The sequence below is a fragment of the Melanotaenia boesemani genome, chromosome 15 (genome assembly GCF_017639745.1).
Source record: "Melanotaenia boesemani isolate fMelBoe1 chromosome 15, fMelBoe1.pri, whole genome shotgun sequence".
Classification (NCBI taxonomy): domain Eukaryota; kingdom Metazoa; phylum Chordata; class Actinopteri; order Atheriniformes; family Melanotaeniidae; genus Melanotaenia; species Melanotaenia boesemani.
In genome coordinates this window covers 3602674-3625587 of record NC_055696.1, presented here as the reverse complement: position 1 = coordinate 3625587, position 22914 = coordinate 3602674, and the positions used below count along the sequence as shown (strand labels likewise).

Here is a 22914-nt window from a genome sequence, read left to right as displayed (position 1 = left end):
GGATTAGTTTGTTTGTTCTATTGTTTACTTGATCTCATCTCAAGTATTGTGAAGAAAAAGACTCTCGTGGTTGAAGTGTTTTTTTTAGTTTTCTATTGTTTTCACCACAATGAGCAAACATTATGAGAACACCGATCGAGACTGTATCTGCACAAAATAATAAAGCTTTAAAATAATGCATTTATTTTCTCTTCATCCTAGCTGTCCAGGTACAGCCCAAGATGGTCAGTGTGGGACAGAGTTTGAGAACCAAACAACTTCCATTCCTGTGCACAGCAATGACAAATCATCCTGTTTTCATGGATGAAGCTAACATGTCATGCACCCCAGAGAAGGAAACGAAAAATGACTGATCTGATGAGGAAGTTTCGACTTTCAGGTAAGATAACATTATCAGACAAAAAAAACACTTGTGTAACTTAAGATAATGACATCACTAAATGTTTTAAACAGAGCTCAGGGGTTCCAGGTAGCAGCAGGTGTGAGGTGGAGGATCTAAAGCACAGGTTTCTCAACGAGCAACATATCCACGTGTCAGCCTCATCACAGACAGAAAGCCAGGTAACAAACAATATATGTACAAAAGTGCACAAAAAATCTTGCTGTTGATCATGTTCATTCATTCATTTTCTGTACCGCTTATTCCATGACAGGTCACGGGTAAGCTGGAGCCTATCCCAGGATTAACAGGTGAGAGGCAGGGTACACCCTGGACAGGTCACCAGTCCATCGCAGGGCCAACACATAGGGGACAAACAACCATTCACACACACACTCACTCCTAGGGAGAATTTAGAGTCATCAATTAACCTAACATGCCTGTCTTTGGACGATGGGAGGAAGCCGGAGTACCTGGAAAGACATGTTGACCATGTGCAAAGATAAAATTAAATGAAACGTCCTAAAATGAATGTGTTGTGTGTCCCCTATTTTAGGTTGCCAAGTGGGTGCGGGAGGAATTCGCCATTTCTTCAACATCTGGCATATTGGCAGAAGTATGTAGTAAGTATTGTTTTGTTTGGATTGTCTATAATCGCATTTTATTTATTATTATTTTTTTGCGTTTCTGTCTGAAACAGGTGTTGGTAAAGCTTTGAAAGCTGCTTCAAATGAGAGGTAGTATGAAGATCTAAAGCTGTGGACACAAGCTCTCTTGAACCACCTTTACTGCACTGCTGCTTCCACTCCTGATGGAGATCCAGATGTGATGAAGGCCAAGTGGAAAAGCAAGGTCAACGTTGTTCAGGACATCCACGAACATGGCACACCTGTGTTTCCTACCTGTGCACATCCATTCCAAAGGACATTCAGCAGTTGTCCCCACAGCATCAGACTTTTTCATTGGAGGCATTTCTACTGAACGTTTTGAAACGATGGCTGAGTAGTCCGTTCTTTCAAGGAAAAGCCATCATACGGTTAGCAGGTCCAGTCAGTTCCTCAGTATAATTAAGCCAATCCATAAATCAACAACACTGGCAATGAGTGTGATCAAAAAATCTGTTTCCTTTTCCCAGCATGTGCTTCAGCCCTTATGGAGTCTGAGTGGAATACTCTAGGTCACCACAGATTCTACAGGAGTGCAGCATGGTCTAGACCTCTGCACCTGCACCGGTAGTCTGTGGTTTTAAGTGCAATGAACAACCTTGTTCAGCTGTTAATTAAAACTATCCATTCAGCCTCACATCAGGGGAAATGGGGAAGCCACAACTTTCTGCGTCAACAACGGCCACTTCAAATGTCAGGCCAATCACACTATACTTCTCAGCGCCCCACAAGAAGAAAGTTCTGCTCGGCTGATGTGTCAAGAACCAGCAGCAAGAAGTCCCCAAACAAGTCCGCAAAAACTAAATGACATCATTTTGTTCTTGTGGCCTTGAGAACAAGAAAAAAAGTTCTCACTTCTTGTAAAGTATGTAACACCCTTTATCCTAATGGCATCAAAGAGTGACACAGGTAGTCATGATATGGACAATCTGATTCAATCTAATACAACAGCCCTGCTATTAATTCTACTTTATATTTATTACTGAGGTGGTGCTATTAAGGATGTCGAGTCAGGCGCTGCACATCGAGCCTGGGGGTGATGCTAACTCAATGAGGCCCAGTAGGCATCTACCTCCTTGCAGCACGTTCTAAACACTGATTTGAGGGGGGCTCTAACCTGCAACTGGCTCTTTAAGTATAATTTTCTACCATCAAGGATCATTCAACTAATAACAAGACTTGTCTATCATTTGAGTGCTGTCAGGTTGATTAGTACATGGACTGTACTTATCTAGCCTTGCTGACCGATTAAAGCCTGCACTCATACAGCAGGTCCTAGTGTACTTATATTTACCCATCATACACTTAGGAACACATCAGAGGCAACATGGGGTTAAGTATCCTGCTCAAAGACACTTCAACGTGTTCTGTGAGAGCAGGGATCACAACACCAACCTTCCAACTGGCAGATGGTCACACCTCCCTAACTGCAGCATCCTCAGAATGAGTATAGCTGAGGACTTTTGTTTAACGTCACCCCTTTACCACAGTTTCTCCAGCCCCACCCACCAATTTCCTGCAAGCTCCCAGCTGTACTCTATCCAATAAAAGCAACTTTCTTAAATTAACACAATGGTTCAATTGCAACTATGAACACAACACATGCTTACAATGTCAGCATCTTTATGCTTCATTTAAAGAACACTTCACACATTAACAGCAAAAGCAGGAGGAGAGGCCCATGCAGCCTCGAATAAGGAGGACTAGAAGCTGTCTAGCTGGACACAGTAGGGGGAAAATAATGGAACTTGTGAGACCAACAGATCTGCTTCTATCTGACAAATCAAACATAATTCTGTCATTGATAACTGATTAAAACCTTTAAAATTGTGCCAAAAACCTTATGGGGTAAAGAACACTTAAATGTTATCAGTACAGTGTGGCTGCCAAACAAATGTGAGCAAGCACATCAAGTTTCAGGAAATGTTCCCAAATTCCTGTTTTGTCCTGAATTTAAAGTAAACAAGCAAATGCTCAGAACTATTTTGTTGACAGTTTTCTGTGAAAGTGAGTTTCTAAGAAATAACAGTAATTATTTAATATTTACAACAGGAAATGAATGCACAACCGTAAGGAGTGCTGGAATTAAAAGCTATAAAAACTTTAAAGATCGGAGGAATTGTGGCTGAAAGGATTACATAAATAGCTGTTTGATGTTCATGTCACATTTTGTTCCATTTTTTCTGGCTCAATTAAATGCAGATCAACAACAAATTCAAACGCATCATCCAAATGTAAACCGATCATTCAGAATTTGTTAAAATATCTAACTTTTCTTGTGCACAGTACACTGCCTTGCTGTGTAACTAACTACAATAACAACACTGCACATGAGGATAAAGCACTGAGGAGCTGCTGCTACTCGTCCTCAACCACCGCTGAATGCAAGCAGCAGAGGAAAAAAGAAGTGTGCACGTTGGTGTAGACCCAAATTACTTATGTTACTGGGCAAAAAGCTGCTAAAAGAGCGTGAAAAGTCACTAAATCTAACATCAGAATCACTAACATGCTCAAGCATGATGTTAACTGATATGTATTTGTATATTAACAGACTTTAAGATGAATGTCCAACTTCCATAAATCAAAAATCTCTATTCACTGAACAAATAATCAATTCGTCTATAGCACTGTGGTCCTGTCCCACTCTCTTTAAAACAAGTCGTGTTTCTGACGTGTTATTTTCTTAATCTGTGTGTAGAATGTTGCGACAAAGAAAGACGATGTTAGCTAAAACAACAACGCAGATGGAGGGTTTTACCTGTTGGTGGCGTGTGCCGGTGAAGGTGTACTGGACAGAGTGTGGTGGATATCGGTTCTGCTCGCTGCTGAAGCTCCCCTGGCTAGGGGGGTAGCCCGAGCTACTGGACATCCTGGCTAGTGGGCTGTTGCTGCTTCACAGATCAGAAAATGCAGCTAGACCATCTTTGGAGTCACGAACCACCTGCACACAGACAGAAATCAGAGATTCACATTTCAAAAGTCATATTTAAGATATCTGTGTAAAAGCCTAAGAGTCCTTCTAAATGAAAAATAATCACAAAATGCAAATTCTTCCACAATTTAGAGCATTTCCCTACGGCTGCAAATCACAAGTTTGATTACAGCGAAGTATTTTAGCTATTCAGAGGATAATGATTTGATGTTTACAGATTCAAATTCTGCCAGGATACTATTTTAATTTCAGGAGCCAGCGAATGACATGAGACAACATTATGTGCTGATTCAACACAATCACTCATAAAACACAACAAGTACCCGAGATAATACAATGTTGTTCCTGAGTTTATCCAGGCACTTCAATGAAAATCACTGAAATTATAACAAAAATATTTTGTCTATTGAGCTTAAAATAGGGCTGGGCGGTTAATCAAATTTTAATTACAATTACGATCTGGGTTTTCAACGATCATAAAAACAAGATGGTCTGATTTTTTGCTCCTTCTCAGTTTCCTCTTGTGCTGTTTTCAGCTGCAAATCGAGCGCCACTTGCAGCGCTCTGCTGCAGACTCCTCCCACAGCCCCAGCCGCTTTGGTTTTATTCAACTCCAGTTGCAAACACCTCTCAAGTTATGGGCTGGACACATGGAGGCGACGCCGCTCCTTCTCCATCAATTTCTATGGAACTTGCACGATGAGGCGAGAATCGCTGCCCTCCTCCAGCCAAGCGACAGGCGACATTTGTGCGTGTGAAACGTTGCGCTCGTTCACGTAGACATGCACACGAGGGCTTGTTTGTGATGCAACACGAGAGAACAGAAAAATGTTAAATTTTTGTGAGTCGCGACTAAATAATCCAGCAGCTCCCAGAGACAAAGAGAGATAACAAACGTTATAAACAAAATATAATTCATTTTCTTGCCAAAGACTAGCGCTCAGTTAACACAGGGATTTAAGAAACTCATCAACACGTTGGACAAACGGTATGACTCTCGTCTTCATGTTAGTGGAGTGTCTCTCCTGCCCTGTATGATGGATGTGGTGAGGGTGTTGTGAAGGACGTGGCTACAGTCCAATGTTTGGCCACCGCCACGGACTTGTGGTCAAACCGCACATAGAGCCGAAAATGATGCGGATTTCAACGTGTAAACAAAATGTCTCCAGACTCATTCACACCAGGCAGAACATAGCTGCTGGTCTGAGACAAACAATTGTGGGACCTGGTGGAAGGAAACTTGTCTGTATTACGACAGATCATGTTTCAAATGTCACGCTGCCCACCCCCTCTTACTCTTTCTCTAATCGTATTAAATAATCGAGACCTCAATTTCAATCAAAACATTCGTGATTGTCATTTTTCCCAAAATCGAGCAGCCCTAGCTTAAAATATTAGATAAAAGAAAAATGAGAGAATCCATTTCAATAAATACCAAATACTAATAATAGTAGTTTGATTAACAACTTATTTGAACAAAAAAGGAACACAGGTCATCTGTTCGGACCTTCTTATTTCTCCAAGCAGGTGAGTGTAGGCATAAAGCACCGGCCTGCTGATATCCAGAGTTGTTGACACACACAATGAGGTTGGAACTAAACCCAAAATAAACCACTAAACTCTCACACTTGCATTAAATTAAGCCAAAACCTTTAAACCAAAACAGAGGGAAGATCTTACAACCGCTGCAGAAGGAGAAGTGAGGGAAGGTTAGACCATTACATGTGCTGCAGCTCTGGAAAACAGCTCATTTAAACCTTGACAAAGGCTGAAAATGAATAATTACGTACATCACCTTCACTGTTGATTAGTTACTTAACTACAAACAATCTTCAAAATATTTACTTCAAAATCACCTTCACGTTTGGAAAACAATTAGTCTTGACACGCACACACTGTGAAGCCCAGAGGAGCGTAGGTTAAAACAATCCTACTAAGCCACTAACAAATCCTACTAAGACCAAGTACTACTTTTAAACACAAAAGCTATCAAAGAGGCACGTAAACAGACTGGAGGTTGTTTTAAACCATCACAGTTGAATCTGCGTCAGTAGCTGCCAGGTCCTGCAGATGGTCATTTTCCCCAACACAGACAGATGTGCAGTCCTCCAAAAGGCTAACAGTACATAGGCTCCAGAGATGATGCTGAGTGATTTAAAGTTAGCTTTGAGCAGGATAAAGCCAAGAAGGGCCAATAACAACCGATTTAATAATAATAATGATGATGAAATGCTAAAACAACAAATGAAGTAGGCACCGGAGAAAAGCACAAACAGCTGCACTGAACAGCGTTTGCAAAGCTCCACCAGTAGATGTATGGTCACAGCTTAACAACTGTTACGTTTCACAGAAAAGCGATCATGAGACATTTTTATTTCCACACTCATAAAACTGGTCACCAACGTGAATGTTCATATGCTACAAATTATGACAACTGGGTTATGACAGTAAAAAAGCTGGAGCTCAAATCGACACAAACACAGCCTTACTCAAAGTTAGTGCCACCCACTGGTGCTACAACTCTGTATGTTGTCCCGGTGTTCTCATATTTTATTGGTTTGTGTAAAGTACTTTGGAGGCTTTGGCTGTATAAATGTGCTATAAAAATCAATTTTACAATCTATATTCCTCCAACAATACCCATCTAATATTTTTGATTCCCTTAAAAAAGTACATGTGACCTTAAAATACCACTAGGTATCACGCCTGGCTATTTATGAAATAAAACAAATAAATAAAATCCTTAGCAGGTGATTGGACGATTTTAAAAAGTCACCAGACAAACTTATACCAGTTCAGATAACCAAATGGAACCAGTAACGGTACAATAGCCATCATTACCTATTATCATCAGATCCTCTTTTTTGTGTTTGCATGTCACTGTAATCTCCTGGTTAAAAAAGGGCTTAAAGAAATAATTGCTGTCACACATAGTCCCATCCCCAGATCTACCAGTATGGAAGGCAGATTGGTACAAACTTCTGTGTTTTGGCCATAAACGAACCATTTGGAGTACAAGACGGATTATGTTATGATTTCATTAATTCAGTTAAGTTTCTTCACAAGCCAGCATACAGGAGGGATTCACTGGGCCAACATGCACAGGCAGCCAGACTTTAACCTTAATCAAACTAAAATTTATCAAGTGTGTGTGCGATTTTACCATAATCACTTAATAATAAATAAACACAAACAAATAATCTAAATATACATAATATGCTGAATTCTGCTACGAACTGGAAAAGATGCATAAAAATACATTTTGTTTTACATAAAAACAGAGCTTATGGATAAGATTGTGTTCTCCAAGAACCTCTCTAGGTAATTAAAAAGGGTTAGCAGTCAGGGTGTGAAGTTGAGAGACTGGCTTGTTTTGGTAATGTTCCTCAGATTTTAATTAAGCTCTGTCAAAAGGTCTTACCTCTATTCATGTCACACAAACCAGTTAATCAAGATTTTTAATTTTCCATTTGTGTTGCTGATTTGACAGAAGAGAAGAGCACCGGTGTTTATAATTAATAGTGAAATTATATTCAATCAAAACATTTGAGAAGGACGTAGATCATTAAAATGTTGCTTTAAATCATGCAAGCATTAATCTGTGATGCAGTGTTAAAAAGTACAGGAGGACCCAGGACCCAGTTTGTTACTCAAGACCCTTTTTTGACATTTATCTACTCTCCTGACTGATAACATGTTACTATACTGTTTTGTAATTCTTTCAAGAGACTTGTCATATGGTTTTCTTCAAATGTCTCTTTGAATTTCATTCTAGGTCTGAAAGATTTATACCATGTACCAACCTTAAAGTGTTTAGAGTTTGATTGTCTGCAGCATCTTTTGGAGTCGAGTCAAACTACAGAAAAACAAATCAGCTTAAAGCAATCTGTAAAATCTAAGCAGGAAGAAAAACTAAATATTTGAAGAAAAGTAATTAACATAAGAAAAAAAACTACTTAAAGAGCAACCAGGGGGCTGATACCAACCTAAAACTCTGTTACAACCATATTTTTCTCCGTGTGCACCAACAACTCTTTAGCCTCTGCTTAGTTTTAGATTAGATTTTCCTAAAGATAGTCAATCTACTGAAGCTGATAGCAATGTTGAAATGAAAAAAAAAGACATAAAACATGTACAACTCTATTAAATGCAATATTTATTTTTCCACTTGTTTCCTTCATTTTTACGGCATGTTTCCAGCTGAGCAAGACGCTTAATCACATTTCCCCCTTATTATTTAAAGCAACGATGCGAACAGGATATTAGAAATATGCTCACCATTACAGTCAGCTGGTACAGAGATGTTAAGTGACCTGACCATGACCTGTTACTCATTTTTAAGTCCGCTGTGCAGCTCACTGAGCAACCCTTAATGTAGATAAAAATGTAAGAGACATTTAGAAAGTACAGTCTCCTCTCTCGTCCATTTCTTTTGAAATACAACGTGAGGGCAGATGAAAGAAAACGTAGCTACACGTACAGCCGTCCCTGGGTGTTTCCTTGCAAAAGCTCTTCTCCTGCAGCAGTTTTTAGTAGCAAGGCTGATTCCGAATATAAAAACGTACACAGTCTGGTTTTTTATCCTGAATGTATCGTGTAAGCTTTCGCCATCTCACCGTTAAGTTTTGTGTGTGTGTGGTAGTTGATAGGTACGGCTTTTACACTGGCCCCCTTGACGACATCCATGCAACAACTGGCCCCTCGTGCCCTCAACCAGCCACGAAGGTTCTGCGAAAACTGTTAACTGCTGCTACTGTGTGACGTTATTGTTGTCATTTAACACCACACTGTCATATAAACGCAATTGGATTTTAAGCTTATTTTGGGGGGTGGGGTGGGGACTATTATTACAACACATATCATGTCTGGAAATATGCAAAATAAATATACACCAACATAAAAGCTGGAGCTATATTAGTATTATGAAGTGGTATCACGGCGTGAAGGATGTTGTTGTCGCTAGCTGGCTAACTCTGCCAGTATTTCACCTTTGAATTCAACCACGTCGCCATCTTGCAAGGCAGATTTTCAGCGTAGACCAAGTCGTTTAAATAGCGTGCTAATTAGACGTGCTGGAGTACTGCACATACGCAATTTGTACTCACCGCATTTCTGAAGGATATACATATGTGGGGAAAGGTATCCCTTGGCAGAAATCTCTGTAAATTGTGGATTGTAAATCCGCGGGTTGTAAGCTGTGAACGACTGAACAGACTAAAGGCTGCGCCGCATTTGTCGGTCGATGTCCTAACAGTGAAAAATTTTGGGTCCCTTTACAAGTAAAGCCATGGTAATACTGTTGGTCATTAATTATTTTTGTTCTAAGAAAAAATTATTCTTTAGATTTATTAAACAGATTGGTGATCATTTGTCTATTTTTTTTAATTGTTTTAAAATGCTGATTAAGATTTTTATATACCTGCAAGGATATTGCGGTGTGACAACTAAACCTTCCCCTAAAACACGATAATTTCCTAGTGTTTATAATTTTAATTTTTCAAATAACACTAGTTAAACTCGATTTATGCATAATAGTTTTTTTTTTTTTTAATCGGGCATTATATATACAAATACCCCAGACAAACAATTCATTGTCGTGGAGATCTCGTTGTTCTTCTGATAAATCCATTAAAACTTAATAAAGTAAGTCGCACTAATAGAGGAAATGGGGGTGGAAACACAATGACGGGGATAAATGTTGTTAATTGTGGTTTTGTTTTAAGTTGAATTTCTTTAAACGGCGTACCTCTGGTGAGGGAAAACGAACTGCATACTTTTTACACGTGGGACTGTTTGAACGTTAGATTTTTGTCCCTACACGGACTATTTACGAGGACGGTCAAAATAATGTGTGTTTACTTGCTTGTCTTCATAATTTTTTTCTATTTCACCTGGATAAAATGCATCTACTATCGACACCAACGAACTTTGGCGAATTCGTTGAAACACTTAATGAATACTACACCAGAAAAAAACAGAAACGGCACCGACATCCGAGCTGTAATTGTAACTGCGCATCCGGATGATGAATGTATGTTCTTCGCGCCAACGATTATACGACTCGTTGAGTTAAATGCCAGCGTTCATCTGTTGTGTTTATCTGAAGGTACAGTGGCAAAAACAGTTGTATTAATAACAACAGTAGGCTAATGTAAAGCTATGTAGAAAGCAACCCTAACCCTTGGCGTTGAAGATAATCAAGTTCTAGTTTTAGTTACAGGACGTAGTTAGCCAAAGAAAGCTATTTCCTTACTCACCAATGATGATTTCATTTTCATCATCAGTTCAACGTTGAATATTTCAGTCAGAGACTTTCTTACTGATATTTTGCACCCTCTTTTAAAAATATTATGTTTATTATATTGAGTTTATATTGGAATCACACACTATGTGTTCATACAATAAAGTGATATAATTTATATGTAAATTTTCTGCTTTGTCCAATTTTGCTCCCTCCTTTGGGGAATGAGAAAGACTCAGTTAAATTTTCTTCCCCAGGAAGTAATAGGGCAAGGGCTGATGGAGCATAATCTGAAATAAACAAAATGCCTTCCTGGATTATAAACTAGTAATTAGAATATTAAAGTAGAAAAGTAACTATCTGACAGCAGTCAGAAGCTGGATTGTAGGGCTATTAACCAAAGGGGGGGGAAACATGATGTAATTAATGTATATTTTATCTTCATCAAATACTAGACAACATTATTAGGCTGTTTTATTGATGTAATTGTCAAGAAATTTTACAGCCTAATTTTTACTCAAAATATTATAAAGGAAACTTCTACAACCAAGGAGCTCAGCGTAGAGAAGAACTTCACAGAAGCTGTGCTGTGTTGGGAATACCAACCTCAAGAATCACCATAATGGACCATAGGTAAGGAACCATCTGCACTAAATATGCAACATACCCGCTACTGCTTTTAGGATGTTAAAAAGTACTGATTTTGTCTTGGACTGTAAGGATTTGTCTTGCTGAATATGCTCATTTATTTGTTGTCTAATGTGTGATAATCATTTAACTTAAAGTTGAGTTTACAGAATATCTTTATATCTCAATACATTTTTCAAAAATCTTAAAAAATGTTAAAAGAAATCACACAACTAAATATACATCCCTTTAGTTTAGAAATCAGGACTCAGCAAGACTTGCACACAATCAGGCCCCTTCCCTCTATCCATTGTCTGTCAGAACAAATAGAGCTGAACACAAATCACATCCTTGCATTTTCTCTTCAGCATCTATCCTGACCTAATGCATTATGTCTGTGTCACATAGAAAACAAATGAAGAGGTGGGGATAAGTCTGCTCTGTGGGGCATTATAGACTTACAGATTTCAGACTGGGGTGGTACAGGGTTATAACTCAGTGCTGTTAATTCACAACATTAGGTTCTTGGTTCAGATCTCAGAGTATTCTAAATTAACAATAGGTTTGAGTGTGAGCATGCATGGTGTTTGCCAGTGTTGTTCTTGGCTATTCACCCGACCACTGGGCTTGACTCCGGACCCCTACTGCCAATGAATAGAAAATGAATAAATGAATTCTAGACTGATAACAGTCTGTGTTTTCATTAATTATACTATACAGACATTATTTATTTATTTATTTTGTTTTGGTATCTTTGAAAAACCAGCATTTCAAGTTAAAATAAAATTTTAATATTTTTTTTATATATCAGCTGGTATGACCTAAATACAGTCATCATTCATCATTACCAGGTTGTTCACAGTTGCTAAAGATTAATATTACAATTTTTGGGCAAGACTCTGAAGTGACTCAGTTTTTATATGTTTGTTGTGATGGAAAATCTTTGCGCACATCTATCTGTCAGTAGTAAAGTTTACAAAAAGTACTTTATTCTTTGCAAGCTGCAGTTTTCATGTGAAAAATGAATGATTTTTGTTTGTTTTGTTTTTGTTTTTTTAAGAACATAATTGCATGAAGCTTTTAAAGATCTTAAGAGTTTCATAAAACACCTCAGTGAGCAAAAACATTGTAAAGGATTTTTGACTGCAAATGAAAGATCTAAAATAACAGAAGTAAAATTTCCCAAGTGAGCAAACCTTCAGCTTCACTTGAAAATGTTCTGAATTTCTAAGAAACTTGGGGTTGCCTACATGTGAGTGTGAACATGCTGGCTCACCAGTAGAGCTGTATGAACTCTGACACTAACCTGGAACTCACATTAATAAGCTGGCTGCCTGCCCAGGCTGTCTGCCCTAGAGACTGTTGCTTGTGAGCATGTGTTTAAACACACACACAGAGACTTTTTTTTTTTTTTTTAATCATCCTGCACACATAGAATATAGCTGAACTTTGATCCAAGAGCTGTCTGCACTTCTGCTGAACTGGAGTATAGCCCATTTTCCCTTTCTATGTATTCTCTTGTTTGCCCACAACACACCTAATCAGCACTTTGAGGGGCCCACACACTTACAACCAAGCTCTCTCTCTCCCCTCCATTTTCCACCCCTCTACCTCCTCCCCGTGTCCACGTCTGCTTAGCCAACTGCCAAAGACTGTGGGATAGTTTTTGGCAACACTAAGCACTGCTAATGCAGGTCATTCCAAACTGTTTTTCTCTTTGTGTGTCTGTACATGGCCAACTATGCTTCAGCTTTAGTCTTAACCTTGTCTGTTCAGGATTATCCGTCATTTTTCATACTTAAAATTCTTGTTTTGTCCACAAAGACAGAAACAGGAGAGATGTAGCATTTAGTTTCATTTTCATTCTGAAGTGGATAGAATTGTGTTTTAGGTGTAATAAGCATGAAAGAATACGTTATGTTAATAAATCCAACATGGAATGCCACATACTAAGTGAACTGCAGTTCCACTCCAAGCCATTACTTATGCTTACTGGTGCAATAACAGGACTATATTTAAATAGCCATGCTGTGCACCATAGCTCTAAAGGCCTTTGATAATGTTGCATTAAAGGTAGCTCAGATTGGTTTAACTCTTACAATTTCATACCTCTTATAAATCCCATATTTTCTCACTGACAGCTGCTGTGCTTATCTTAAGTACTGGGTTTTGGGTCCACATTCTAAACATATACTGCGCTCAGCTGTGTGAAGCTCAGAAATAATGCTCCTGTAAGCTCCAGGAGTTTGAACACAGAGTTTTATGGATAACAGGTTGGGCTACAATGACTGGGAGGTCTGATCTCTTGCCAAATTTCCAGTGTTTAGGAGGCTTTCAGTGAAGTCATCAAAGATAATGTTGAGCCTTAAACAAACACTGTTGCTGTGAAGCTGAATGCCTTGGCTTGGGAGATGAGCTTTTCTGTGGGATGCTATCAAAAGACAAAACCTGGAGCAGATGCTCAGTTTGTGAGTTCAAAATATTTTGGCTTGAACTTGGCTGCCAAGCAGGTAACTGTCTGTTTGTCATGCAAACACTAAGTCAAACATATGCTGCGCCATGAAAAGTCAGCCTCTTTCCATGCAGTCAAAAAGAATGTTAATATGCAGTCTTTACAGAAAGTCTTGTTGATCAGGGTTTTATCATGCCAAAGCACACGGTGCGGGTTATATCTTATGATGATAGATCTGCATGAGATCTCACTCATGCAGGTATACTGTAGAACGGTTGTTCTCCAAGATGGCAAGAATAGCACGTGAATTCTGTTTTTAAAATCGGATTTTCCCTGAAATGCTCACTGAATAGGACAGCTGTGTTGACAGTATCTGGGGCCACCAGTGCACGTTGGAGCCTTTGTGTTCAAACTCGATCTGAGCACGCATTGCTGCCTCTCCACTTGCTCGGGTTTGGCCCCTGTCTGCTCTCTGGGCTCATTTATAACTGCTCACTGCACAAATCCAACCATTCCACTTCTTCATTGCATCATCCATCACACTGAAGCAAAGTTTCCTTCTGTTCTTTCAGTAGGCCCTGTTTGCATTCGTTATATTTACTCTAAAATCATCTTTTGCAAGTAAATCACAATTTGCAAACTTTCGTTTTATATTGGATTAGTGTAAATCTCTTCAGGAATGTAAACACAGAACATAATTTTTTGGACAAAGAAGCAGCAGTAACACTGTAGTCCCACACAAGGTTTAAATATACATTGATCAGTGGTAAAAATAGCCCAAGCTGATTTATACTCACATGGCAGGGTGCAGTAAACTGTGGTGAGATGTTCCAGCCCTGTCGCTGACCTCTGGCTGTGCTTTCAGTTTAGATACATTTGTCAGCGCCACACTGGCCTCTGCATAGCCAAACAGTTGCTTTTCCATTCACTCAATCGTCAAGCCAGTAACAGACTGTAATTTTGTCACATTATTACGTTTTTTTTCTGGACAACTTGCTTTCAAAACAACACCATTATTTCCATGGTTAACAACATTGTTCCATTTATTACCTCAACATGTGTGAATTGTGGCAAGACCTGCAGCCACAAATGCCTTGTTAAATAATGAACCATGTGTCCGATGCCGCTATAAGTTTCTACTGCCTTACTAGTACAGTAGGTTATTGTTGTCAGCGTGTAGTTGCATCTCAGCCCTTTCCCAGCAGGACATACGATCTGACCGTGTGGACAGAAATCTGACAATTTCACAGGCCTGTGTTCCATGTGACCAGACTAAACAAGTCATCTCTAACACACACACACACAAACACACACACACATTCACAGAATCCTTTTACTGGGCCAAAGTTCAACAACGGCATACAGATGCCTGCAAGCAATTAGATATGTGCATGCAAAGCTACAAAGAGGAGCTGGAGAGGTTACTTCAGGACATTTTGCTCTGTTGCCATGGCAAAGCTGACACTCAGTTGCATCCAGCTCGAGAAAGGTCAGGTGTCTTATATCTTTTGTTCATTTTTCTTTTTCTTTTTTTTTTTTTAAACCCCCTTCCTCCCTCCCTCACGCAGGCTTCTGCTTAGTTACGGTTGTCAAGCTGCAAGGCAAAACATCTAAAATGAGAAATGAATAAATTCGACATTGGAAAAAGGAATGTGACATTAACTAAGATATGATGTTATTAATATATTTATACATTTAATTCAAACCTATTTGGGTTTTAAATAAATTAAAAAGTGGCACACATCTCCAAACACACACAGACACTAGCGCACACACACATGCACAGCCCGTATTATATGTAGGTCACTGGTATCAGAATGTCAGAGCAGTGCATTCACTCCAAGACAGACAGTTTTCAACTACCTCTGAACCCCCCACCCCCTCCCTGTGACATTCTCAACCCAACTAACCCCACCCTCCATATCCCTCCACCCAAAGCCTGACCCTCGCATCACAGGCAGGCAGTAGATTTGTGATCTAATCCATCACTTCCCTCAACTAGCTCAACTGTCCTGGCTCATTGTTAGCAGTGAAAGGGGAGGGAGGCAACTGCTGATGCAATGCCCCCCCCCCCCCCCCCCCCAACAAACACACACACACACTTTGTGCACTCATGCAACTAACAATGAATATGCTTATTATTTCCTTGGTTAATTGTTTAAACTTCAGAGAGAAACAGACTTTCAGTGCAGCCTAACATTTCACTTTTTTATAGGCTGAAGCCAAATCCAGAAATTAGAAAAAGCATTGAGATCTCACATTTTACTTTAAAGCGTTAAACATCAGATTAATGCATGCATTCATGCTCCATCACACGTTCGGTATAACCCATTTGCTTGCCTTGCTCAAGAGTCCCTGATCCCTCTTATCTCTTAGTTTCTTTTGAAGTTTAGAGCTTCAGACTCTCTTGCACAGATATCAGCTTCCTTTGAGGTTTTCATCAACATAAAGCAGTGAAATGATCACTGGATTCACTCCGTTCTTCACGCAGCCCTCAGAGTTTTCTGTGAACCTTGTCAGCCATATTCAAATCTAAGTCTGAGTATTTTATTTTATTTTTTTACACTTCTCTGTTTATGTAGTTACTCTTGAGTTTAAGAGGGTGTTAAAAAACTATAGAAAGCCATACTTATTACTGTACTTCTGAAGCAAAAACAGGGGGCGTATGCATGTTTAGTAGGCCAAGGAGAGCAGGCTGGCCAAGTGTGATGTTTGATGTATGTTTTTTGCTGCCTCTAGGCTGTTGTTTCAGATGAAAGCAAAGCTCCTGGCCTTTTGACCCTTAACCTTTGTACTTCCCTACACTTCTTTATCTTTGCACCCAACAAAAGCCCCGTTTTCTAAAGCTTTGTTGAATTTTAGCAGCGCAAAAACATGGCAAAAACAGTAAATTACCAATAAAAAATATAAACTGAGTGGATAACCAGAGGTTTTTTTGTTTTTGTTATCCCCCTAGAAAACTTCCAGATGATCCCAAAGCCGAGTGGAGCATTTCCTTGGTCTCCTCTCTAATCATGAAGCACATAAGAGCACACTCCTTCAACATGGTATGTACAGCTCTGCCTTTTCAAAGCAGTGGCTTTTTCTGTCACTTCCTGTTTGGTGTTAACACATAATTTTCCTGCTGTTCTGTGTAAATAACTTAGTGTATTGTTTTGTTTTGGCCATATGTTTTTTGGCACCACTGCTTCCTAGTTCATTATCCCAGTTTGACTATGGTCTGTGTAATAATACCTCTCAGCCACCATCTTGTTTACTCGAAGCCACACAGCATTTTTAGCTTTTTGAAAACCAGAGGAAATGGCCTCTGCTGCAGCAGAAAGTTTAAATTCAATTTCGGTGTTTACACAGAGATGCTTATCAGCCCCGATGCAGTTCCGTGCTATTAGCTAATGGGAATGTGGCAAATTTAGATTTTTTTTCTTCTTTCTTTTCTTCTGGTCTATCTCAGCAAGGACAAAAATAGTCTTACAAAAAGAAGCCCAGCAGAAATGGCAAAAAAAAAAAGAAAAAGAGAGAAAGGGTAGATTGTAGAGCAGTACACTTAGGTCCTTCCATCTTTAAGCTGCTGATCTCCCTTTGTTATCAAAGACGACAAACAAACACACTGTCTCCTCCCATCCTGTCAAGCTCAGCTGCAAAAAATACCCCTAATCCAAAAGTAGGCTAGAGAGTCCCGTTAGTAACACAGAAAAATACATTCGCTCAGGGAAAAACATAAAGTAAGTTCAGTTTTCTTTTCTTAAACTGAATCATGTTTCTTCTTCTTTGTGATTCTTTTGCTTTTCCACAAATATAAAATTCAAAGTTCACAAGTTACAAATAATATATGAGGGCTGGAAGCTTAAACTTAGCAAAGACTGGAATACACCTAAGCACCAGTCACGATCTCTCTCTCTTTTTTCGGTTTGACATATTCTTTTTTCCTCAGGTGTGCAAGCATGCACACAGAAAAATGCTCTGAAATAGCAGGTTGTCAACTTGCCATGCTGCTCCACAGTCACGCACACACATTCATCAACCAACCCCAAATCATTTTGTTTTTGTTGCCTTGGTTTATTTCCATTTGCATCAAGATTCTCGTTTTTCACCCACACAATGAGGTATTTTGTTGTTTCAGGTGCTGACCTTCGATGGAAGCGGAGTGAGCGGCCATGCCAATCACATAGCCATCCATAAAGCGGTCAGGTACAGACTAGACTTGAAGGTTTTGGAAAAAAAAGTACTTTTTTCCTAAAGATACCATCCTTTGGGGTTTTGTGCAGCTGAAACACTATCGTAAAATACTCTCTAGGAAATTGCAGAACACTTGGACTCAACAGCAGTAACACACCACACATGTACACATCATGTTTTTCAGAAATGATCTGTTACATAGCTGAGAGGTCATCCAAACAGTCATCAGATGCGTTGGGCTCTGCTCCGACCGAGCGGCCGTAAATTTTGTCCCTGAAGTGGTGAGGAGGGAGGCCAGCTCTGGTTTGGAGAGACGGACCCAGCAAGTTAAATCAGACTGTTGGTTTAAAGAAATGTGTTTTGCACTGTGAAGTTCACATCACAGTCACAGTACACTGCACTTAAATGTCTTCCAAGCAAATAAACGCATTTTTTTTTTGGCGCGGTTCTCAGTCAATCTGTGAGTTTTATCTGTTTATAAGATGTGAGCTCTCCAAATCACGTCTCATGATTCCCATTAGGCTGGAGCCCAGAGGGGCTGCATGCTAGTTACACAACGCTCTGCATTTCAGTGTTTTGCTCTTGGTCTTTGTCAAGTTGTGCACGCTGAGGAAAAACTTAATAAATAAAATAATAAACAAATATCTGTATGGAAGTGTGCAGAAATCAGCAGATGACAAAGTTGCTGTACTATGACATGAATTGTAGCCACAGAAATATTAAGCAGCAGCTTGAAACACTTTGTGCCGATTTCCAACTATTCAGCAGGATCCTTGTCATTAAGACTTGACATTTTCAGTGAGTGACACCTTGTTTTTATTTTGTTTACCCCCAGACATCTTGCCTCCACTGGAGAAGTGCCTAACGGTAAGTTTTACAGAATGAAAACTTTTTTAAGAGGGTTATGTTTAAGTGGGTTGGATTTACTTTCGCCTTCCAAAAGTAAAAATTCTTGAGGAACTCTATAATTGTTATTTTCTCCCCAAACACAGCACAGCTGCTTTTTCACTGAGAGTCCTCAACAGCTCTGTAAACACCAGATCAGGGTCTTGTGAATGTATGGCGCCCTCTTCTGTTAAAACATTTTACATAACTTTTCTCTGTCCTCTGTACTTTGGTCTGCTGATGCTAGCTTGAGGCTAGTTAAAAATGAAAACAACAACGTCTTTGAAACTACATATGATGTTTCAAATGTTCATTAATTAGAAGTTTTTGTTACTGGCAGAAGTTTAAATCAGACTGTCTTCGTCTTGGGCTAACCAGGATGATTTTTGTCTTTTTTTCTTTTACTTTCATTTTCCTCTGTTAGGTCTTGCTATGACACTCATGGGGAATTTGTTGAACAAATTGGAAAAGAAAGGGGGACAGTGAAAGCAGCACGTTACAACAGGCTAATTTCTTTGCTGGTTTGGTTAAAACATTTAAACATTAAAGCTTCAGTAGACAGTAGGATAAAAAACAAACATTTGGTTAATAATACATGAGATCTGAACAGTTGCACTTTGCTGTTTAATGGGAGGGAGGTATAATCTCAGCCCTGAGGCCTCAGCAAACACTAGCTGTGTTGAGTACAACTTCGGTGTTCATGGATCATTTTAGGGTTTGTGAACACTATTAATCTTATTTGTTATTACCAGGCGCTGCTATGTCTCCTGTTTGAGTGGTTCTGCTGTTGGCTCCAGACCCAGTGTTAAGCCTTCTGACCTGGCCGTACAAGGCTCCCTCCTAATTACTTACAGCTTTAAAGTTAATGTGCTTCACCTAGTCCTGCTGCATGAAAACATTTCATAGAAAAAGAAACCTTCTGTATCATATTAAGTCTGTGCTGTGTGATATTGCATTCTTTACATGAACATGAAGAAGACTGATGCCTGTGCAGTGGCCCCATTGGCTTCCTGCTTCTACCATGAATGTTTAACTACCATAATAGCTGACTAAGCCTCTGTCTTTACTCCCAGACTGTGTGCTGCTCTCCCTGGTGACAGTTGGCCTTCTCAGGAAGTACGTCTCTGTCCTGGAGCTTCCCCTCAGCTGGCTGCTGCCCTCACATATTTTCTGTATTACTGGCTCACAGGGCTACAAGCAAGCCAAAGTAAGCCTCCAAGCAGACAAGTTTGCTGGCGAGACGTCTCATTGTCTGCTATTAAGAGAGCTCACATGCTCCTAGCACATCGTAATAAGATTATATACAGCATATGTCCTGAAGAAGCAAGAGATAAAGTTTGTAAAAACCAATTAAGGGTAAATTGAGACGTCAAGGGCTGAAATTAAGAGTTATCAAGCTTTTCAGATTTGTACTCATATTAGCCATTAAATACCTGTTTTTCTTTTCAGGCTGCCATGCTGTGTCATCGCACTCAACTTTTGTGGTTTCGGTATCTCTACATCGCATTCTCTCGATACATGTTTGTGAACACGTTCCACGTGATTCCACAGGGACCAAAAGATCTTAAGATCTTCTAAAAGTTTGTCTTGTCCTGTTTTTGAACGTTCAGTCTTCTCAACACACTGGAAAGGATTCAGCAGACTTCTCTGGTCCTTTATTCTCTTTACCAGTCTGAAGAGCTTTATGTGCACTTTCCATGACCAAAGCTCACAACATTTAAAGTTCTATTTAGTGACATCAAAGCCTTTTTAGTACAGAAACAACTTTATTCTGTTAAGTCTTAACACAGTATACAACAGCACTGGCAGTTTTGAGATTGTTGAACACTATTTTTGATAATTGATAAAGTTTGATTCTTATATTCCTGTGGTGTTATTTTTGCTGTATGTCTCTCCAGGTTTAGACATGTCTCTGATGCTCTTGTGAGCTTGCATGCTTTCCTCCCACTTCTCCCCACCAAACTTCTCAACTGTGATACTGCTCACAGTACCTGGATCCAGACAATGCGGAGCAACACCTGGGGAGGAAGCAGTCACATAAAAGCCAGTTCTTTGATTTGTATCTGAACAACAACAAATGAAAAGCCAATTGTCTTCCACATATTTTAGTGGCAGCCTGGTTTTACTGGCTGAGTGAGGTCAAGCATTAAAGTTTCAGGGTGGTTTCCTGATCTCACAAACATTTAGCTCCTGTTGTGTGCATAATATGTCATGTTTTCAACAAATACTATAGAAGCAGAGCATTAAAGGGAAACCAGGCTTGTTAGCTTGGAGTAAACACAGCCACACTGTGAAATAAATCTACAACACATGAGATCAGTGTGACTTGTCTGGTGTCGGTACCCTGAAGGGGTCATACCATATCCGTCAGGGTTGGAGCGTGGTGTGTAGAAACTTTGAACTCCACAGGTTTTACAGAAGGTGTGTTGGGCAACATGAGTGTTAAAAGTGTATGTCGTCAGATTATCAAACCCCTGAGGAGAAAAATAATTAAATCACGTTTTTTTGTCTTTAAATTAGACTGAATAGAGGGATAAGTTTGAAGCAGGAGTTCTTACCTGTAATAGTGTAAAGTGATTTTTGGGAACAATGAAATGATGGTTTTGCTTTTTTATGCAAATGCTGCAACTGGAAAAAGAAAAAGTTTATTTCAATTTGTTTTAATAAAGCTACTGAATTTTAGAATATTTTGCTACCTGGAAAATCTCTGCTAACTCCTTGTCTTTTACTACCAACATTGATCTGCAGTTCATTGCTATCCATTTTTCTAGGGAGTTACTTCCTTTAAAGCTTCTTTACTGCAGAACTCACACAGGACGGTGCTCTTGTCCACTTAAAGGTCAGTGGGGCTAAATAAAGTCTCATCCTGTGCCTCCATATTTGACAAGTTCATTTTGGCCATGTGTTACTCCAGGAAGAACATTTCACTATGTGATTAATCAAATCAGAAGTTAACACATTATTTTTGACAGCCCTAATATTGATATCTTGGTGAAAATTATCCATACTTGCAATGAAAAACATGGAGATCAGGAGAGCTCCAGACTTCAAATCTAACAGCCCCACAGTGGCATCCACCTGAATGTTTCACAAGCTCCATTCTGTAAATGTACAATTAAAACACATCAGGATGAATACATATGTTCAGATTTCAGTTCTTAAATATTTAGATTTATTTCAGTCACATCAAGTAAAAGATCTGGTTTTTACTTACCCAACATTCAAACAAAGTTCAGCTGAAACCTGGGTGACGTGTTTGTTGGGAAACCTGTTTGCCTGGAGCTGGAAGTCACACCTAATACTTCCCAACCATCCTGTCAAAGAAAACAAGATTGATCAAAGTTCATCACAGATTAACTGTCACCTTTACACTGAAAACTTTTCACCTAGCTATGACTGACGCATCACAGTTGCTGACGTGTCCACTGAATATTACAAGTTAAAAGTCAACAGGTTTTTTTTTCCAAGTCATAAACATTTTCAGTTTATGTTATACTCATGTCAGTTTCTAAAGTACTATTTAGACCTTGTACACAGACCATTGCCAGACCTGTTTTCTGTTTCATAAGTGGTTCTCCAGGAACACTTACTTCGTAATGGACAATTATTCTTCTCAGTAAGGGGCAAGGCAAAGTACATCTGACTTGCACAAACACATTCCTCAGAGGTTTAGCTCAGCCAAAGCGGTACTGGAAAACACTGGCTCGGTGCATCACGGGTTCGGTGTCATATGACAGACTGCTGGATGGGTGGGAAATACTGTGACCCAAATACATACCTTCGGCCTCTTAGAGCTGTATCATATCTGTGTCCCAAAAATAGAAACCAAGTAGGTTACAGGCCCACATGTCAGCTTTTTCTCTTCGATTTAACACGCAGTTATGTCTAATAGAACTTGTAAGTGAGCATTGGTCACAATCAGAAACTAAACAGACAAGAAGTATTTCCGGTAAATCAATTAAATAACATGGGTGCTCATGTTGTTATCTCAGCTAAGTTGCTTCAAGAGCATATCTCTACAGTTCACTATCACAACTTAAGCTAAAAAGAAAAAAAAACAAAAACAATATGCCTGTCAGTCAAGATTTTATCATTTGTCCTGTTAGGAAACAAACTGTTCACAATTATATCTAACACCATGTTAAAGTTTTGTCGCTTGCCTAGGAATTGTAACTTCTGTAAAATAAGCCACCGTTTGCCTCAGTAAACATACCCTGCTTTCACAACAGCTGATGGCAAGTCAATCAAGTACGTTTCCAACTGTTCAGACACGACTGATTGAGATCAACAAGATTGCTGATGCTCCATCTTTCTTGCTCCCAGGAACAAAAGTGCAAGGTCATCCAGACTTGATTCAAAGATCTGTTATTACGGTTTTATTTCCTGAATTATAGAAGAATTACAACTTACACAATTGAAGTTTTGTCTATATATACGGATGATAACTTATATGTAGGTCACATATAATTCTTAAATAAGTCTGTGCTGTATTCATAGTCATGAATATAACTGAGTCATCACCATTAGTTACTGTAACTCAGAAACCAATCGCTGGTC

At 39.3% G+C, this 22914-nt stretch overlaps 3 protein-coding genes across 11 annotated transcripts in view; 1 reads left to right on the top strand and 2 right to left on the bottom strand.

The window, feature by feature from the left end:
- The window catches only part of ncor1 (nuclear receptor corepressor 1), a 58751-nt gene extending 49572 nt beyond the window's left edge, over positions 1 to 9179 (bottom strand). For all 6 annotated transcript variants that reach the window (XM_042008087.1, XM_042008089.1, XM_042008091.1 and 3 more), the window contains exons 1-2: positions 9082 to 9179; positions 3803 to 3985 (exon numbers count right to left, since the gene is read on the bottom strand). In XM_042008087.1, the coding sequence (XP_041864021.1) occupies positions 3803 to 3913 (111 nt within the window). In that variant the 5' untranslated portion in view covers positions 3914 to 3985; positions 9082 to 9179. The remainder of the gene's footprint in view (positions 1 to 3802; positions 3986 to 9081) is intronic.
- pigl (phosphatidylinositol glycan anchor biosynthesis, class L) lies at positions 9061 to 20217 on the top strand. 2 transcript variants are annotated; one of them, XM_042008105.1, is made up of 7 exons: positions 9061 to 9266; positions 10751 to 10850; positions 16253 to 16343; positions 17417 to 17484; positions 18308 to 18339; positions 19431 to 19564; positions 19807 to 20217. In XM_042008105.1, the coding sequence occupies exons 2-7, from the start codon at positions 10840 to 10842 to the stop codon at positions 19933 to 19935; spliced, it is 465 nt and encodes a 154-aa protein (XP_041864039.1). In that variant the 5' UTR covers positions 9061 to 9266; positions 10751 to 10839; the 3' UTR covers positions 19936 to 20217. The 2 variants fall into 2 exon arrangements, with proteins under 2 accessions (XP_041864039.1, XP_041864038.1); XM_042008104.1 differs by lacking the exon at positions 9061 to 9266 and adding an exon at positions 9711 to 10082.
- On the bottom strand, positions 19800 to 22881 carry cenpv (centromere protein V). 3 transcript variants are annotated; one of them, XM_042008108.1, is made up of 8 exons: positions 22768 to 22857; positions 22571 to 22673; positions 21948 to 22162; positions 21572 to 21671; positions 21366 to 21458; positions 20916 to 20985; positions 20717 to 20831; positions 19800 to 20375 (listed from the first exon to the last, which is right to left on the bottom strand). In XM_042008108.1, exons 3-8 carry the CDS (start codon positions 21994 to 21996, stop codon positions 20215 to 20217), a joined length of 588 nt encoding a protein of 195 aa, XP_041864042.1. In that variant the 5' UTR covers positions 21997 to 22162; positions 22571 to 22673; positions 22768 to 22857; the 3' UTR covers positions 19800 to 20214. The 3 variants fall into 3 exon arrangements, with proteins under 3 accessions (XP_041864042.1, XP_041864041.1, XP_041864044.1); XM_042008107.1 differs by having other exon boundaries at positions 22571 to 22881; XM_042008110.1 differs by lacking the exons at positions 21948 to 22162; positions 22571 to 22673; positions 22768 to 22857 and adding an exon at positions 21759 to 21933.
- Positions 22882 to 22914: the final 33 nt, after the last annotated feature.